Source organism: Phyllostomus discolor, chromosome 6 (assembly GCF_004126475.2).
Source record: "Phyllostomus discolor isolate MPI-MPIP mPhyDis1 chromosome 6, mPhyDis1.pri.v3, whole genome shotgun sequence".
In the NCBI taxonomy this organism is placed as follows: Eukaryota; Metazoa; Chordata; class Mammalia; order Chiroptera; family Phyllostomidae; genus Phyllostomus; species Phyllostomus discolor.
In genome coordinates, this window is record NC_040908.2 from 50,041,632 (window position 1) to 50,062,282 (window position 20,651).

Sequence of the window (20,651 nt, forward strand, 5' to 3'; positions counted from 1 at the left end):
TAGGTAATTCCTACAGCCCTCTCAGGTGGGCCAGCAGAAGTCTCTCCTTGCCCCTTTGCAAAATCTGGGGGTCAGGGAAGCAATGGATGGAGGAGGCCAAGCATATTACCTGGAGCCTAAGTCGGGAACTGAATTGCTTGCCAACAGAAAGACTGGCAGAATCTGCATGGCGCTTTGCAATCAAGTATTTTGGTATCTCTTTCCCTTCAACTCTTTGCAAATTTTTCATAGGCTTATGTCCCTTTCGCACCCTGGGTTATTTGTCCGGCAGGCCTCCAGCTTTTTCCCTCCTCTTTCCCCACTTCGTAGGGTGCAGGAGATGGGGGCCTTGCACTGCACTAGGTGTGCGTCCCGTTATTTGCTTTGCTAACAATTCCATCCTCCTCTCTCCTTATCTTACCCTCATTCCCTGCCAGCAACCAAATTTCTTTCTTCCCCGTGGCGCCAGGCCTGCTGCTACTCGCCAGGGGCTAGGCGGCTCCAGGAACCTCTGGCGGATGCTGCCGCGTGCTGCTGCCACGTCCTCGCTGCCAGCGGGGCAGAGCCTGCGTGGGTTCTTGGGCGGGAGGCGGGATCTGCGCGTGAGTGGTGTGGCTGCGACCCAATGGGATCTGCGCACGGTGGCAGATGCGGCTGCGCAGTGCGAGGCAAGGGGGGCGGCCCAGGAGGCAGTTGCTGGCGAGTCTGAGAGGCCAAGAAAGCATTTACCTCTGCAGTCGCATTCCCTTGGGAGTCCGTGTTTGCAGCTCTGTTCCCAAGCCCACCCATAGCTCCACAGGCTCTTGTGGGCGTCCGACCTCTCAGCCCTTCATCACTCGCCTTGCGGACCGAGCCTCCTGCATCATGTGTGGTGAGGACCGCGGGTGGGGGGCGTGTGCGGGGCGGTGCTGGGGTGCGCTGCTGAGGCCTGAGGCGCCCGCGGGAGCGGGGACTGTGGGGTGTGCGAAGTCAGAGTAATGGGCGGGGGGCGCCCTGTGGTGGCCGCGGGTGCTGGGGCCGGGGCGGCCTCTGCGAACTGGGGTGGTGTGTGTGTGGGGGGGTGTGGTGGGCTTAAGAGGGTACCTGAGAGGAGGGCGGACCCTAGAGAGGATCTAGGGGAGCAGAGGGGGAGGCTGGGTGCGGAGAAGGGAGCCAAGAGGGAAGAGATGTTTGTGTTGGAATAGGGGAGAGGGCTGAGGGAACTGAGGTGTGGACAGGGTGTCTTCACAAGAGTCCACCAGGTGAGTGAGGCAACCTGCGGAACATCAGGCGAGGTCTCTTGAACTTATTTGTATTCTCCTAGGATTTACTTTTAAAACAATATTTATTTTTAGTTACTGTCTTTCGGTCAGACCCAACAGAAAACAGAACTATAACCAGAGGTATGACAGTGACATTACACATGATCTTACTTTCTGCCATCCCCGTCTCAACAGAAACCATCAGTAATTAATAACTTGGTGGAAGAGACCCAGAAGTGACCATGACGATAGATCATACATTATTTATCACTTGCATGTGCACCCACTTAAAACACTTATGAAAAATGTTAGTGCACCTTTCACAAATGTTTTGCTTGGAACAGTTAAAACATTGTTAGGACCTTTTTATTCCATGTTTGGAGACTTAGTTGTTTTAATGTAGCTAAAAGAAATTGTCAGAATTATATCCGAAATGACAGATAGGCACTGAAATTGGTATTAACTTGGTCATTGTCAGTATAAAAAATTGTATCCTTACCTTTCTTATTGAAATTTACAACTGACCTTACCCCTGAAGGGGGGAAAAACAATTGTAATTTACTTTAAATTAATTTTATATTCTATTTATTTATTTTTAGACAGGGGAAGGGAGGGAAAAAGAGAGGGACAGAAACATCAATGTGTGAGAGAAACAACAATAAACTGCCTCTTTCATGAGTCCCAGTTGGAGACCAGCCTGCAACCCAGGCATATGCCCTGACCCTGACTCAAACCCACCACCTTTCACTTTGTGGGACTATGCTCAACTGAGCCATGAATTGAAACTATCTGGGAAACTTATTCTTTGTAGCCTTTTGCAATAACTGAGCAGGAGGTGGCCATGTTCTCATTAGTGTGTATTTTTCCTGTATTTAACATTATGTTACTTTCAGCTTCAGAAAAGGAAGAACAGGTTTAAATTTAAGAGTAGTTTAAAAAAACAAAACTAGAAAACCTGTAAGTTGCTTTCTGAAATTATTAGGGTCGAGCGGACTTGAGCATCAGATGTAGGTACTTTTAATGTGTCTAATTAGTAGAGTGGTTTTGCAAGAACACATAATTTAGCCTGGAGCTGTGAAGTAGTGATTATGCAAACTGGTTAATCTTCATTGTGCTTCATTTGGTTATTAACTTTTCCTGAATGATAAAGTGTGCACCTAGTTAAGTACCTGGCTTTCTGGTTGCAGGTCATTTTCTCAACATGATCCAGGAAAAAGGAAGTCAAAGTACTATAAAAAAAATTGATGTAGTTTAGAAAAGATGCAGGATAGAATGAGACTTTTAGGGTGGAGACTGGATGTTGCGAGTTTTCACTTAGCCAACATCCCCATTCCACAGTTTTATTGCTGAGGAAACAGGTTATAAACAATAAAGAAAGAACTAGTATTTGAAGCATTTTTTGAGGTCTTGCTTTTAAGCCAACCCAGACCACAATTTTGCATAATCTGGAATAAGGTCTGGCATTTATTCCCTCTAATGTAAATTATGAAGGTTAACTGTTAAAACAGGAGTTTGTCTTTATTTTCCTCCCATATCTTAATCATTGAAATAAAATTTTGAGGCAGAGAAATTGGGGAATGAGATCAGATGGGAAAATTTAGAGATTTACCTTCTGATTACCTGCTGCCAGTTCATATTTTTCTAAAAGATTGTATTGTTTCAACATTACAACATGTCGAAGTGTAAGCATGAGGGCTAACAATCCTGTATATGCTTTTTAAAAATATGATATACTGACAAAACTGTTACGTTTACCATGTTGAAGTAGGATGTTAATAAGTATTAATCAGAAAAATAAATATTCCATGGTCCAGTAAACTTGGGGGGCAACAGATTAAACAATGTTGAGCTGGCTTTTTTTTTAATTGAAGGACTTCTTGGAATCTTTAGTGTGCTTGTAAGTGTTGTGCTTGCATCTCCCAGAGAATAGTGTCTATTTACCTAATTTATTTTATCTTCCGCTTACTCTTGGCTCTTTAGAATACAGTTTGTTCTTTTTCAGTTGTTTTACCTGTGGCTTGGTGAGAATGTCAAGTCATCCAAGCTACCCACATCTTTAAACAGTTTTTGCTGTTTTTTAAAAAATAAATGATGGTGTATATAAATACAATTTTTGTGAATGAAGTTATATTTAAAAGCAGTAAGGGCCCTGGCAGGTGTGTCTCAGTGGATTGAGTGCTGGCCTGTGAATCAAAGGGTTGCCAGTTTGATTCCCAGTCAGGGCACATGCCTGGGTTGCAGGCCAGGTCCCCAGTAGGGGGTGCGAGAGAGGCAACCACACATTGATGTTTCTCTCCCTCTGTTTCTCCCTCCCTTCCCCTCTGTCTAAAAATAAATAAATAAAAAGTCTTTAAAAAAAGCAGTGAGGGAACTGTAATTTGAAAGTATCCTGCAATGAATCCTTAAAAAGTTTTTTGTAATTATATTGTCTAATGGCTTTGGGAGTAATTGAGGGATGCTGAGACTTGCTGCTAGGATGAATCTTAAAACCAGTACTATTAACATATCCTCATACTGGATATAAAATAGTTGGAAGAAAATAATTAATTGCTTAATAAGCATTTCCTCAGTTGGGTTCCCTGGAAAGGGAGAGGTAATAGGTTCTGGTAATGAGCAGTAAAAAGTGGGAAAGAGTTCGGGAAATTCTGCTTTTGGAGATTTACACTAAGCAAGATTAAAGGTTCTAGGAGGATCTACAAAGAAACCTGTTAACCTGTACCGGGGTGCCCACCTTTTGGCATCTCTGCACCACGCTGGAAGAAAAAGAGTTGTTTTGGGCCACACATTAAAACGTAATTGTGACATATAATCACAAAAACATCTCATAATGTTTTAAGTAAATTTACAATTTTGTATTGGGCCACATTCACAGCCATCCTGGGCTACATGCAGGCACATTGGCCACAGATTGGACACCCTTGCTGTAACCAGTATTTCTTAAACCTTTAATTATGGAAACTTTCCTTCACCTCATCCTTTTTTAGCATCCTTCAAAATAATGTTCTTATTTTGTGGTTTGGGAATTTCTGACTGTACATTTCAGGTACCTAGAAAGTGTTAGGTGTGTTGGCTTTATATTTGGCACTCTGCCCTTTGGAGAGATGACTGAAACCAGGGAATTGCCTTTAAGGAATATCTGTCTGATTTGAGAAAACAATGAATGTACGTGAAACAGGTGTGGGTGATAATACACAGTGCTTGTTTGTATCTTACAGACCCCCGAATGGAATGAATAGAAATTCAGAGACTGGTTAGGCCAGGAACATTCCAGATGATGGAGCAGGACTTTTATGTTGAGGAATAGTGCTAGCTGATAGAGAACTGGTGCACTGTGAAAGATATTGATGGAATTTGTTACTCAATAGTCAATGGAGTTACAAAGAAATTGGGAACTACTGTCAGTGGATTTGAAAGAAGAAATAGAAGTGCCAGGAAAAGAGATCAAAGACCAGTGGGCTGAGGCCTAAGAGTTCCAAGGTAGTATTGCCTTGGACAGAGTCTATAAAAGTAGAAGGTCACCTATGTTTAATACTGCAGAGGGAAGTTAATTGCATTCAGCTATAATAAAGTCATTGAGATGTTGGGTACATGGAGCAGGAGGACTTGAGTTTGAGGGCTTGTGAGGGCAAGTATACCAACAAAGGAGGGAGTGTTGTGGAACCGGGGGTGCTGACAGAGTTGAAAAGCTGAGTTCTGGAGCTGTGGTCCCTAACATGTGGGCTATGAAGTTTTTACAGTGTATCCACTGATAGATTCATAATCTAAGCACTGTTTATAGATTGAATAAAAGTTGGATAACAAAAATTCAACCCACTATTGTGCCCTCAAAATATTTTGGCCCTTAAAATATTTTGGTGTTCTCAAAAAGTTCCGTCTTTACAAAGTTGAGGGATCACTTAATGTTAGTACACACAGACCTGGGGAAAGACCAGAGACTGAAAATCTACCTCTGTAAGTGGAGGCCTGGGAAAGGCTGAAGAAAGGGGCTGGGCACCCCAATCTGTTAATTAATAGAGTTTATTAAGAGAAACTTACACATGAGGCTGTCTTGGGCAACTGCAAGACTAAATGGATCCCTATGCTACTTGGCAGGCACAAGAGAATTATGTAGGGCAAAAGTTGGGGAATAGTCACGGGTACTAGTACATGAATACTGCCAGGAACGGAAATTACGTTGACCAAGTCAGGACAACAACCTGTTCCAGGACCCACCAACACATAGCATGAGGCAAGGGAAGGGTGCTGATTTGTGTCAGAGTGAACATCAATTAAGATCAGACAGTCTGTAAGGGGTGTTTGCGGAAAGCGACTTCCTTTCTGTTCTGGGTCCAGCCTGCAGGACAGATGACAGTCATCTCACAGTACAGCCTCTTCTCCACACTTATCAACAGTTATGAATAGGAGAGGCTGGTTTGGGGGTTAGTATGTAGAATGTGCTTCTCTGTTTTGAGCTTGTGAGAAGGGACAAGAAGGTGTACAGGGTATTATACTCTGAAAGCTTCAGTTCTAAAAAGTGAGAATCCACCAGAAACGAGAAGGAAGTTGGGAAGAGAGAGATGAGGATTTGAAAGTAGTCTATATTCTAGACTTTAGAAAAATATCTGAGGGAAAGTTGGAAAGTTAGACAATCTATGAATTAACAGATTGGTTGACAGAAGGGAGGGCCGTTTTGAAAGTGGACCTGAAATAGGTGGATGGACCTTATTGTAAGAGTGCTCAGGGATGCAGGAGTAAGAGCTGGCTTGGTAAGATAATGAAAAATTGTGGTGTGATGTGCTTGACCAGAGAGAAGTGGGAGAGATGAAATATTTGAAGATTCGTGAGCAGGAAGTACATTCTTTTTCTTAGGAAAGATGATGACATCTTCTCCCTAGAGTAGAGGAAGCACTGTTTGGCAAGAATGGCAGAAGCACTGTTTGGGCTGCCTAGATGATGGCATCTTCTACCTAGATGGTGAGGGAGAGTATAACTAGAGATGTCAGGGTTTAAACGGTGCTTTGAATTCCAGAGTGTTAAATGTGCAAGAGAGCAGTTATGGAGCTCCTTCCAGTAGCAACATCTATTTACAACAAAATAGGGGGCACTTGAACCAGCGTTTTGTAAATAGGAAACATATTTTAAACATCTAGAAAACACATAAATAATTAAAATTCATCGTTGTGTCATTTCACACAATTTTTACTTTGTTTTTAGGAATGTAGAAAATTTTATCTGACAATCTTTCATCTTCTAAAGGAATCTTACTTGTGGAATGTGCCTCCATAATTATAGTAGTTTTGACTGTGTTTTCTGACATCTATTTATTTGATATATATGATTTTAATGCAGTATTGTTTATAATTTCAAAGAATTAGGAAAAAGTAGGGAAATAGGTAAAATATGACTATTATGGAATAGAATATAGTAGATGTGTTGTACTGACATGGAATGGTCTCAACACCTTAAGAAAGAGAAAAGAGTGCAAGGCACATATATCATGTCAGCAAATGTATGTGTTTTAAAGAAGCCCTTTAAAGCCATATACATTTAGGTTCATTTTTGTAGAAACATTCATAGCTGAAAGACTGGGACAGTGTGTATTGAATTAATGTTGGTTATCTTCTTTATATGGAGGTAGAAAGAGGAGATTTTCACAATTAATTTTGTAGCCTTTGTGTAATTTGAATTTTTAATCATGATGAATTTGTAAACTTATGTTTTAGGAAAAAATGTTTAATGAAACTTAGGGGGCATTGTAGATGGATTTTGATTCACAAAGTATAAAATTTAGAGAATAAATATAAACACTTAACACTGATGAATTCTGTTGTCTGGCATCTCAAGATACTGAAGTTGCCAAGAGAAAAAATATGTAGAAGTAAAATTTCTTATAAGGACATAAATTCAACCAGGCAGCTGGTTGAACTTTAATAATTTGATTAGTCAGCTAAATTGCATTCAGTTTTTATTTTAATAAGGTTTGCTTTACTTATAACTAAATTGCTTTCAATCAGGTGTGTCTGAGTATTTTGTTAAGCAAGATACTCATAAGCGCCTTCCTGTCATTGAATTTAAGTTGCCATTTTCTGAGAATGTTGCCTGTAGGTGCAAGCATCTGCTTCAGTTAGGGAGATATTTATCCCAAGTATATTACGTTAATAAGAAAATTTATACTTTGGACACACATGTTGGTTTGGGCATAGAAAATCTCCTATGCTCCATACAGCTGCTTTATGTGGTATTGGAGCAATTACTGAAGAGTGGCGGAGAGTTGATTTTAATGCTTTTGTGATTACCCTAAGTAAAATTGTACATTGGAAGGTTTGATAAGACAAGTCAAAGACCTAGAAAATGGATCAATCTAGTGATTTCTACTCTCATTAGCACTATTTTGACTTAAGAATGCCTCCATTGTAAACATGCCCTGTATGCGTAAGAGGTTGGTTATTTGCCATTATATTTTCCCAGCTACCCCAAGATTATGTACAGATTACCCACCCATCACAACAGGTAGATGTCCTGGGCCACAACTGCTGTAAAGGAGCTGGTGTGTAAAATTGGTAGATTGAATATCTTTATCTTTCGTTTTCTTAACTAGGTATGAATTAGGTTAATCTTTTTTCCTTCTGCTAGCTCTATTACTTTGATCTTAAAAAACTTCTCTATGTGTAGCATCCTTTTCTTTCTTTCAGTATAGCTCCTACTTCTTCCTCCATTCCTCCCCTTTTCCTTTTCTTTGTTCCAATAGTGAACAAAAAATGATAGTAATGATTATTGGTAATACTAGTGCCACCTATGTCAAAAAAAAAAGGGATAGGTTTGGAATTTGATATGTCGTATTTCATTTAAGGTGCTACTGATTGGGAAATGCACCATTATTATGTGGATTACAGAGAAAGAAAATATGGATGTCTTAAAATCAGTGCTGTCAATATCTAAAGCCCTAGAAAGTATTTTGCAGGTGCTTTCAGAATATCACAGGCTAAGTGACTGTCTTTGCCTCTATCTTAAATCAATGATCAATCTTAACATCACTAGTAGGTGATCACAAACAATATGAAACACATACCTACTTGTGAATAATTCTTGCCCCAAATTTTTAACCTAATTCAATCAAGCCCCTTAGATCTATCTTTCAGTTATAGAAAATACAAGGAATAGTGAAACTGGTTAGATTATACTACCAGGGAGGACCCAAAAACACCCCAGGGTAATCTTTTGGAGGTTGGACTGCTTATAGTACAGGCTTTCCCCACTAGCTGGGTGTTCTAGGAACCCGTCGGCATCAATGCACCAGCTGGCGTTGAGTGGCTGCCTTCGGCTTCAGTAAATATTTTTGAAGACACTTTTAATGCATTTCATGATAACATGCCTGCACACACTGCACTGAGTGTTCAGTAGTTTTTGACCAAAAACAGCATGACCCCTTTGTCCCACCCTCCCTATGCACCTGATCTTGCCTCAGGCGACTTTTTTTTGTTTGTTTTCTGGATGAAGAAAGTCCTCAAAGGAAAACATTTTGCCAATGTGTAAGAGGTGAAACAAAAACTGGCAGAAGCACCAAAATGCATCAAAATCGAGGAGTTCAGAGACTGTTTTGGCAGTGGGAAAAAGTCTTGATAGGTGTATTGCATCAAATGGAGAGAACTTTGAAGGTGACTGAAGTTTAAACATGTGAGAATATATACACAGTTTTTTAAATAAATAAATTGCAGAGATGTTTGGGTCTCCCCTTGTATGCAGAAACAATTAATTAGACACAGCCATAGCAGGAGACATTTAACAAGGAAATCGGCCACAGCCTGTCAGTCCATGTCTTGGGGGAAACAAGGCACTAGGAGAAACCATCCTGGGCTCAAAGAGACTCATGAGTCATAATCAGATGTGAGCTTCATACCTTTATTGTATCCTAGAAGGAACAAATCAGTTGTAAAAGGCATTTTTCTGATAATATGGAATATTTGAATATGAACATTGTATTAGGTGACATTAGAACATTATCTTCTTAGGTGCAATAATATGGTTTTATAGAAAAATGTCTTCATATTTTGTATGTTAGTTTGCTTTTAATTATTAACTAGATTGTACATCCTCAGTGTCATTGATGGGTTCCTGGAAACTGACTGTAAGTGAAGCTATGGATAACGAAACCAGTTTCACCACAGGCTAGTTGATACAAACAATAGTTAAGTTCCTATGACATATTTCTGGTCACAGTTACATCACCAAGCTTCTAAATAAAGATCCAAGATACTTATAATGTTAAACTTTGAAGTAAATGTGAGCTATACATACACTTAAGAAAGATGGGTGAGCCCTGGCTGGCGTAGCTTAGTGGATTGAGCGCGGGCTGGGAACCAAAGTGTCCCAGGTTCGATACCCAGCCAGGGTACATTCCTGGGTTGCAGGCCAGAACCCCCAGCAACCACACATTGATGTTTCTCTCTGTCTCTCTGTCTCTCTCTCTGTCTGTCTCTCTCTCTCCCCCTCCCTTCCATCTCTAAAAATAAATAAATAAAATCTTTAAAAAAAAAAAAGAAAGATGGGTGAAAACAAGTAAGATGATTTAATAGTGAATTTTTATGGTTCTGCTGAATTATTGGGATTTGGCAGCTCTTCAGGGCTTTCCAGAGTACCTCAGACATGTATCACACTCTCAAGTCTTGACAGTGTAATATGTTTTATTAGTTAATGATCTTCAGGTGACTTAAGTTGTGTCTTCCTATAGCAGATTGTTTAGCTAATGCTAGCTAGTCACAGTGGCGGAGAATGGACTAGTGAGAATTACTATTCTTTAGCACATTTATATTAAGGTAATATTTTGGGAAAAGATTTGTAGTTTATGTATTGTCATTCAGTGTCCTAATAAAAATACTTATTTGGGACTGACACTTTTCTGTATTTAGTCTTTATCAAAGGTCAGTGACTCATGGGGGAATAAATGTAGAACACATAAAGGTGTGATTTACAGTTGGGTTGTTGGTTTAGTTCATATTATAGATATTTTATGAAGGAACAGTAGTAACAATAAAATGCCAGATGTCATGTAAGATTGTGGTGTTGCAAAAATAAGATGCTTGTATAGTAACTTCAAAACCTTTACAATTGTAAGGTTTTTTTTAATATGAATGAAGTACAGGATTTCTATAAGTTCTAGGTCTCATACTTCCTTTTTGGGGGAAGTTTAACCAGTTGTTTCACGTTATTTTGGATTTAGTTTTAAAACATGGATTTCCTTTTTTTTTAAGGTCATGATAGTTTTGGGTTTTTTTTTGAAAAAAATTGGGCTATACTGATCATAGTGCTCAGCATACATGTATTATGGCTGCTTTGTAGGATAATAACAATTTGGTATTTTTGTATGCTGAAATGCTTTAATAGGACCAAACTGTTAATATTTATAGAAATAGAGAGATCTTTTCAAATGGAAATAAAGACTAGTTGTTTTGGAGTTCTACTCCACAGAATTCATTTAATCCCCTATGATTCATTGGCAGTATAGTATATAAAAAAAGGAAATTCTTTCATAAATAAGCAACTTGAATTTATGTATTCTCATATTTTGGTCTTCAGCTGTCTCTGTCTTGGCCAAAGCATAATAATGGAAGGCTTCAGATAATTTCCATCCTGCTGTTCCTAAAATGTGAATATTATTTACCTGTGTTCTATTTACTACCTCTTGGCTTGCCTGGCTCAGTTCACATGTACTAATGGTTTTATTTCTAGTCTTGTCTTTCAAAATTACTGTTTTTCGAGGAATTTTTAAGAGTTGTAAACATGTATTGCAGTTATTTGTTGTTAGCTATATGATTCCTGGTGAACAAGTGATTCAGGCCATTTTCTTTTAAATTGATTATGTATATATATTTTAATATGTCCCCCTATTATTAGATTATTTAGGTAGTATTTTTCACATTATTGATATTTATAAGTTATTTATTCCTAAATGTTATTGATAACATGGTCATAGGAAAAAGAAAAGTTATTTCATCTGTCTAGTTGTGTAGGGCCCATATGTAGCTTAAAATACTTATTTCAGGGAAAGCTTTTCTTTAAATATAATGCTAAGTATTTATAACATAAACCACAAATTTGTTGATTGGTTAGTTTTTAAAAATTAAATATCACTTTACAAAATAGCTGTGATGGACAATAAGTGACCAGCTTATAAGCTGCTTTGAAAATAAGAAACATTTATTTTGACATATTTGCTCTAGCCCTGTAATAGAGGAGAAATCCCCAATTGAAAAAATTTCACTGCCTTTAGACAATTTGAAGTGAGGATTTATTTCTCTTTTAACGATTGACTCTAAGCTTACATTTTGCGCATCTTACACATAATTATGCAAATGAAGGTTTTATCATAATTATGTTAATTTTTCTTTAGACAGAATTTTCTATTAAATATTTGCTTATTTACAGGTATATTCGCTTACTTAAACTACCATGTTCCTCGAACAAGAAGAGAAATCTTGGAGACCCTAATCAAAGGCCTTCAGAGACTGGAATACAGAGGATATGATTCTGCTGGTATTTCCTTTTAAAAAAATATTATGGGTTTGCATGATTCCTGAATCAAAATAGAAAAGTTTTTGTATTAGGTGACTAGATTCTTTAGTAGTATTTGTTTTGTTTTGAGCAAATCTAAAACCTGAAGAATATTTGTCTTGTTAGAATGTTTAAAGGCTTTGTTTATGTAATTTCAATAGTATTATCCTTTATGTAGAGTATTGCTTCTAATGGGTATCTTCTTATGTTAAGAATGTTATTGTATAAACATATAAATCATCTGGAGCATTTCCATGGTTGGTAGAACAAAGATCTTGAAGGCCTATCTTATAAATTATCTTTTTTCTTTACTATAAATTGAATTTTCTCCAGATATTTTAGCATATAAACTTAAGAGTCTTCTACCTTACATAAATTACAAAGCAAATGAAAATGTCTTTTTGTCAACTTTATGTTCTACTCTAGCTCCTTTCCTTAGCTGTATGGGGGTCCCCAAGACTACCCTCAGATTTGATTATTTCCTGAAGGGATCCAGCATATAGTTGTACTCAGGGCTCTGATTTATTACAACAAAAGAATACAGAGCAAAATCAGCAAAGAGAAAAGACACATGGGGTGAAGTCTGGAGGAGAGCAAACACAAGCTTCTAAGGGTTCTTTCCCAGTGGAGTCTCAATAGATGCTTTTACCTTCCCCAGCAAATTTTGACAACATGTGTGAAATATTGTCTAGCAAGGAAGCTCATTAGCAAGTGAGTGCCCAAGGCTTTCATTGGGGGCTGGTCACGTAGACACTGTCTGTCTAAAATATACCAAAATTGTAGACTCCTAGAAGAGAGGCAGATGTTCAGCATAAGCCACGTAGTTGTGCCAGCGGTTTAGGTGCAGTGAGCTATTTTTATTAGGGTGGTAGGAACCCTCCTGAAATCCAAGATCTAACTTGGTGAGCTGACATTTTGAAGGATACAGGGCAGGCCTGCCCTGTTAACTCTTCTGTATATTTAGCGTTGCCAGCTGAAATGGGCATTTGTCTTCCATGATGTTCCTCAGTTAATGGAAAGTCAATTTCGCAACTACTTTGTTCTTAAAATTCTCCCCTTCTTCCTTAGATTCTCTGACAGCACATCTCATTGTATTCCTTACATGCTGATTATTTCTTTTCTTCCTGCTTTGGGGGCTCCTTTTCTCACCCCACTCTCTAATCAGTTCTTTCTGTGTGCCTTTGATTACCAAGTCCCTTTGGTTGAGCCTAGGCAGTATCCCAGGCTTCTCCCACTTTCTCATGTTACATTCAGTCATTTCTACTCAATATCACCCATATCTATCTTCATGCCCACCGTTTAATTAAGGCCCTTTCCTTTGTGCTTTGTTAACGCTGTAACTTCTGAGCTGGTTTCTTCTTTCTGTTACTCCAATCTATATCCTCTTATACTGTTTCTAGAGATTTTTCTGAACGTTTTTGCCATGTGATTTCTCTACTTGAAATTACTCTGCCTTCCAGTACCTTCAGAATAACTTTCAGATTGCTTAGGATCTTAAGTAGAATCTCAAGAGAGTATTCCCTGACATGCTTTCTTTATCCCAATCGTTTGGTGGGTGCCCATCTTCTGTTTCTCTACTATACTCCAGTTACAACCTGTAATACTTTTATTATAACCCGAAACCACACTGTATGTAATTATTTTTTTTGTCTTCTCAATACATTATTAGAAATTTGTGGACAGGCACTGGGTTATTTTCATTTTTGTCCGTAGCAGCTATCTTGGTTCTTGATTTATAACAGGTGTTCAGTATATGTTGTATTGATAAGTAAATGAATTAATTAGATGAAAAATATTTTAAAGTTTTTCCTCACACCATAAGTAATAGCCAGTTTTTAATCTTGCTCTTTTGCCTTTTGATGATTCAGGTGTGGGAGTGGATGGAGGGAATGACAAAGATTGGGAAGCCAATGCCTGCAAGATCCAGCTCATTAAGAAGAAAGGGAAAGTGAAAGCACTGGATGAAGAAGTTCACAGTAATGTACTTAGTTTGATTTTATCCCCCTCCTCCTTCTCTTCCTTCTCCCTTTCTCATCAAATTATCTTTCTTCCCATATTTGGGTCCCATTTATTGATTCTTAAAATTGAAGGTAGGGAAGAAAAGTAGTTTTGTTATTGTCTGTCCTGGTTTTAAAGTGTACCTGAGCTTCAAAAATGATCATATTTATTAGGGAAGGAAATTAGTTAGGTCGTCTGTGTTCAGAACAAGATCAGTATTCTAAAGTGAAGTAGCTACAATTTGTGAGGAAGTGCCTTTCATAGGACAAAAATAGGGAAGATGAATTTGTTGATAGAATGGTATAGTCCTTTTTAAAAAAATTATTGGGGTGATATTGATTAACAACATTATATAGGTTTCAGGTTATATAGTCCTTTTTATCTTTATTTTTGGTAGATGTGCATGGGAGGCCAGAAAGGCAGGTTGTGGCCAGAGTCACCATCTTTGAATGTCAGCATTGAAACATACCTCCTCTTTTCATGCAGGGTCAGGAAGTAGTGGAGAAGTAGGGGATGGCAGACATTGTTGGTGAATTCTTAATTGATAATCACTTTGAAGAGCAATCTGGCAATGTCTGTATGGGAGATGCCCATACCCTGTGACCAAGCACTTCCACTCTTAGGCATATACCTGAAAGAAATACTAAAGGCATGGAGCCATGACAAGAAGTCATTGCAGCAAAATTTACAAACAACCTCTATGTTTACCAGTAAGGGAATGGGGATAATAAGTTGTAATGATAGTGATGACCATATATAGCTTTTGGAAGGAGTGCATTGGATCTGGTTCTGCATGTGGGGACCTGGAGAATTACTGCGAACCTAATGTTCAGTAGGATATGTGGGGTGTAGGACCATTTAAAAAACACAAACAATATGTATTGACAAAAAAGATGAATGTTCTACAAGGTAAAAAGCTTTTATCATTTCTGTGTTTACAATATTATTGTTATTAAATATTTGCTACCTCAAAAAAGCCCATAAAGAATACTATAATTTATGGACGCATATTAGCAAAATAGAAATTTGAAGGCACAGTAGAGAAGGTTCTCCATCAACTTGAGAGTCCCCTGGGGAGAAATGGGAGGGGCAGGGTACAAAGGGGAGGTATCAAGCACATTTTTTACATTTTAGATCTTAACAAAGATCTGAAGCACAAATGGTTAGATGTTAACTTTTGTTAACTCTGAGTGTAGCTGTTTGGATGTTTGTGATGTTTATATTATTCTCAGTCAAAAAAGAAGGAAGGCTTCTCAGAAAAGGCCTTTGGATTTGTCGAGGAAGAGGTTATTAGTAGTTTCTGACTTTGATAATCAGCTAACTTCTATTGATTGCTTTCTGTGTCCCAGGTGCTCTTGTAAGTGCTTCCTGGGTATTAACTCATTTATTCCTCATTGTAACCCATGAAGTAGGTACGATTCTCATCTTCATTTTGCAGGTGAAGAAATCGACAGAGAAGTAGGTATTGTTTTTAGGTGGTGTTGGCAGTAAAGGTCATGAAGTTTGGAGCAAAGGCAGAGGGGGCTGCTGTTCTGAGGAGTGGCAAAAATTAAAGACTTTATACATTGTATGTCTTAAAAAAGATGTAATGCACAAATGACTGTATGTTGACATTTGTTATCTCTGGATGTAGGTATTTGAGTTTTTATCATTGATAGGAAATATAAATGTTTGAACTATTAAAATAAAAAGGAGAACGATGACATCTGAGAAAAAGTATGTAGAGGGCAAAACTCTTGGGGCATGAAGGTGGTGGGAAGATAGAAGATACAAAGAAGGAAATTATTGAAGAATTACAGCTCAGATAGGTGAAGGCATAGGTCATGAGCTAGCCTTTTATAGGAGTCAGAGATAAAAGAAAAGCTAAGCCAGACAGTTAGGAGGTGAGCAGGAAAAGCTGAGTGAAGTGGAAATTGAGGGCCTATAGGTAGAATTGAGGCTTAAGGAGAATAGAAAAGATGTCTTGACCTGTTGGGGAAGTGAATGATCTATCAGCTTAATGAATAAGGAACATGGGTACATTGGAACATGTACCCATGTTCCTTAAATGACAACAGTGAAATAAATAGGTTTGATAATTACCATGAACTTGACATGGATTCAATTTACAGACTCTTGTTAAAGACTCTTTGTCCAGTGTTGCTTGCCACCATGTGGAGGGAGATATTGCTTTGATTATAGCCTAAAAAAGTAGTCAGATGCTTTTATTGCTTGAATTAGTTTGTTAACTAGTGATGAACAGTTTTCTTTACTTTTCTGGAGGTCATTTATTAGGCCATCTTAATTCTTCAGAACACAGGTAAGCCAGGGAAGAATACATTGATGATTGACTCTATTTATTGATGGAGACATCAAATAAAGATTTGAATATCTGCCCTATTTAGCTCTTAGTGCTTAGGGTTCAAAGACAATAAGACAAGCTGCTGCTTTTGTAGAACTCAAGTTCTGATGGAAACCAGCTTGACAATATGTCGTGAATGTAATAGTGCAACAGAATTTACCATGGTGGTTTTAATTGTAGGCTCTGGAGTCAACCAGATTTGGGTTGAAATTTTTTCTCTCCTTACTATTCACTTTGAACTATGGCAGGTAGATTCTGTGATCTCTTTGAGCCTAATTTCTTTATCTGTATGATGGAGACAATAGTACCCCTCCTCACAGAGTATTGTAAAGATTCAATAACAAATGAATATTTATTGAGTACCTATCATGTACCAGCCATCATTCTAGGTACTGAAAACAAAACAGAACAAGATAGGCAAAACTCACTGCTGTGATGGAATTTACTGTTTAATGAGACAGCCAGACAACAAACAAATATGTAATGTTAGGTAGTGATTAGTGTATGAAGAGAAAGTATAGTAGAGGTGACATTTGAGCAGGTGGTTGTCTGAAAGAGAGAATTCTAGGTAGAGGGAACACCAAGTGCAGAAAACCTATGTGGGCTTGACCATCATATGGGTGTAAGTCAGTAAGGCTAGGACACAGTAAGGGCAGGGGAGAGTGGCAGGAGATGAAGCTGGAGGGGTGACTGAGGGCTAGGTCATGTAGGATCTTAAGGATGATGGATTTCACTTTGTGTGTCATGTGAAGCCATTAGAAAATTTTGTGCAGAGTGACGTGATCTGACTTCTGTTTTGAAAGGATCACTTTAGTTTGTGTGCAAAACTATTACAGATTGTACAGATGGAAGATTGGGTATGGGGAAACCAGTTAGAATTCTATTGAATTAGTTCAGGTGAAAGATGATGGTGGCTTGGACCACAGTGATAAGGATAGAGTGGTGAAAAGCCTTGAGTATCTAGCACAAAGTACTCAGTAACTGTTATCTGGTATTTGTAAAAGGTGTGTTGAGAGCTTTTAAAAGATTTTATTTATTTTTAGAGAGAGGGGAAGGGAGTGGGAGAGGGAGAGAAACATTGATTGGTTACCTCTTGTACGTGCCCCAACTGGTGACCAGCCTGCAACCCAAGCATATGTTCTGACCAGGAATTGAACCAGCAACGCTTTACTTTTTGGAATGATGGTCAAATAACTGAGTCACATAGGTCAGGGCAGTGTGTTGAGAGCTTTGAGGAGTAATTGGAGAGGGGAAGGCAATGAGGATGGAAAGGTAGATGGGGGACAGATGTGCCATGAAAAGGTACTGGGGCTCTATCTTGAGAAAGTGGTTCTCTGGTTGTATGTTAGAATGTGAGGATCTTATTTGCAGGCACCTCTGACTAGGTTTAGGGTGATTCATATGAGGGAGACCCCCAAAACCTTGGAATTTATTTATTAAAAATTTTATATTCTTACAAGTTTAAACTTCAGTCACCTTCAGAGGTCTCTCCATTTGATTCAATACACCTATCAAGATTTTTTTTCCCACTGCTCAAAACAGTTCTTGAACTCCTCGATTTTGATACCTTTTAGTGCTTCTGCCATTTTTTGTTTCATATTTTCCACATCGGCAAAACATTTCCCTTTGAGGGCTTTTTTTCATCTGGGGAAACAAGAAAAAAAATCACTTGGGGTGAGGTTGGGTGAATAGGGAGGGTGGGGCACAGGGGTCATGCCGTATTTGGTTGAAAACTGCTGAACAGAGTGGTGTGGTCAGGGACATTAACATGAAATGGGCAAACACGTTGAAAGTCTTCAAAAAAATTTCACTGAAGCTGAACACAGCCTCTCACAACACCACCAGCTGGTACACTGATACAGATATGTTTCTAGAACACTCACCTAGCAGGGGAAGCCTGTACTATAAGGGGCCTGCCCTCCAGAAGGTAATTCCAGTTTTCTTTGGGTCCCCCTCATATGTTCAAACCACTTTTTATTTTTTTCAAAGATTTTACTTATTTATTTTTAGAAGGAAAGAGGAGAAGGAAAAGAGGGAGAGAAACATTGATATGTGACAGAAATATTGATTGGTTGCCTCTTGTACACCCCCAAACTGGAACCTGGAGAAACATCAGTTGGTTGCCTCTTGCCTATCCTCAACCAGGGACCTGGCCTGCAGCCCTGGCATTTTCCCTGACTGGGAATCAAACCAGTGACCTTTTGGTTTGCAGAATGATGTCCAGTCCACTGAGTTACACCAGTCAGGGTGCAAACCACTTTTTAAAACAATGGGAATCTGTTCAAGGATTTTAAGCCTTATTTCTTGATCAGATTTGTATTTTGGAATGATCTCTGATTAGCCAGCATAAAAACCACAAAGGCTCTGCCAAAGTGCATCAACTTTCATGTTCAGACTTCTGAGCAGTTTGTTCTTATTTTAGACCTAATTCTGATAAGTTTTGTTACCTGATAAGTTTTACCTTAGCTAAATGAATTCTGTATTTAGGCAATTAGAAGGGGGACATTACTAGTAAATAACTAAACTGTCCATTTTTTTTTTCCTGGAAGAAGCAAGAAGAGATAGCTCATAGGTAAAAGGAGTTAGAATAGCTGATTTCAAGATGAGGTAGCATTGGTTTATAACCCCATGTTTTAATAGTGTTGTTTTGTCCACAAGGACCTATTCTGTGATTATGGGAGCTCTTCATGGTTGCAGTTTAGATTGTGACTGTGTTTGGGGAACCAAAGAAATGATGGTCATAAGGTTGTGTGAACTGAGAAAATGAATTTATTTTATACATGTCTTGTTAAAACAATACTGATTTTTATCAATGCAAGGACTAAATATAGATTTTAAAAATCACATTAACTCTTTTTGTACTTAATTCTTAACTGTGAAAATTTTAAAGCCTCTAGAACGCTTGAAAGAATACTACATTAAGCACCCATATATTTCATCTAGCTTTACCAGTAGTTAATTTTGTCACATTTGTTTTATCTCTTTGTGTGCATTGTTTTGGTTGTTATTGAAACCACTTACCCTAAATATTTCAGCTGCATTCTGCTTTAACTCCTCTAAATCTTTTAATTACTGTTTTGAGTATGCCTGATCTTTAGTTTTAATAATGGTATATTCCAGTTGAGCAGCACTGTAGTAATTATATTTAAATTTAGCATTATCTCTACAGTGTAATTTAATATTGGAATCTTTCGTTTTATCTCCAGAACAACAGGATATGGACTTGGATATCGAATTTGATGTGCACCTTGGAATAGCTCATACGCGCTGGGCAACACATGGCGAACCCAATCCTGTCAATAGCCACCCCCAGCGCTCTGATAAAAACAATGGTACGGATGTTGCATGTGCTTTGGAATGATTGCAGAGAGCCAATAATGGGAATGAATGGAAGCTCTTATTTTTCATTATTCTGAAAAATTTCAAACATATTCACATATAGAGAGTATACAGAACCTGAGGTATTCATTACCCAGACTCAACATTTATCAAATGTGATCAGTTATGTTTATCTATACCTCCCACCCAGATTATTTTGGAAGCTATTAGATATCATATAGACAGACATATCACAGATAGCTAGCTGTTGTAGCACTTAATTTGTAAATATTTAAGTGTTGTATCTCTAAAAGGTGAGGACTTAGTATGTTGACATGTCTCTTAAGAGAATTCTCCTTTTTCCTTGCAGTTTCCTCTGTTGTCATGTAGAGGTTTCAACAGTCTAGATTGTGTTGATCGCATGCATCCCATGGCTCATTTAACGTGCTTCTCTGTCTGTTCTATTTGTTACAGATTAGTATAGTGTTTGTTTATAACTGGGGGCGTATAATTGTTAAATAATAACCTTTGAGGTTGTAATTTTCCTTTTTTTAAAGTTAGAAATTTGGGGGCAGTGGGGGGAAATTAGGAGTCTCTTATTTTTTTTTTAAGGTTTTACTTATTGGTTTTTTAGAGAGAAGGGTAGGGTGGGAGAAAGAAAGGGAAACATCTATGTGTGAGAGAAACGTCAGTCAGTTGCCTCTTGCACACATCCCAACTGGGGACCAGGCCTGCAACCCAGACATGTGTCAAGACTAGGAATTGACCTGGTGACCTTTAGCTTTATGGGAGGATGCCCAACCAACTGAGCTATGCCAACCAGGATGAGCTTGAAAGCTTTTCTGAAATAAAAGGTTTATTGAGTGATACACTGGCAGAAAAAGGACCAGGTTTTGGGACATAGAGTTTAAACCACTAACAGCAGGGCTAGTTGGGAAGACAAACAAGTCTGCCATCCTGGGATTGACTGGCTCTTTTATACATGGAGTTTGGAGAAGAAAGCTGTAAGTTGTTTTGAAAGAATTTACATTGGCTATAGATAAGGGCCCAGGGGTAGGAATAGGTGAAGTTGGGCTAGTTCTGGGATATGTATAATAATAAGGGAGAAGTGTTTGTTGCTTTTGGATTGGTTCTGGGCAACAGCCTGGAAAGTTCGTGGTGGTTCTGGTAGTTAATGGGCTGTTCTTTTTAGATAAGAGCAGAAACAGTGGCCTAGAAGTCAACTCAAAGTAATGAGCAGTCCTTTG

The 20,651-nt window shown here is 38.4% G+C and overlaps 1 protein-coding gene across 1 annotated transcript in view; it reads left to right on the top strand.

The window, feature by feature from the left end:
- Positions 1–571: 571 nt before the first annotated feature.
- The window catches only part of GFPT1 (glutamine--fructose-6-phosphate transaminase 1), a 63,717-nt gene continuing 43,637 nt past the window's right edge, over positions 572–20,651 (top strand). The window contains exons 1-4 of the mRNA XM_028514529.2: positions 572–850; positions 11,622–11,729; positions 13,616–13,723; positions 19,293–19,418. Coding sequence (XP_028370330.1) covers positions 628–850; positions 11,622–11,729; positions 13,616–13,723; positions 19,293–19,418 — 565 coding nt within the window. The 5' untranslated portion in view covers positions 572–627. The remainder of the gene's footprint in view (positions 851–11,621; positions 11,730–13,615; positions 13,724–19,292; positions 19,419–20,651) is intronic.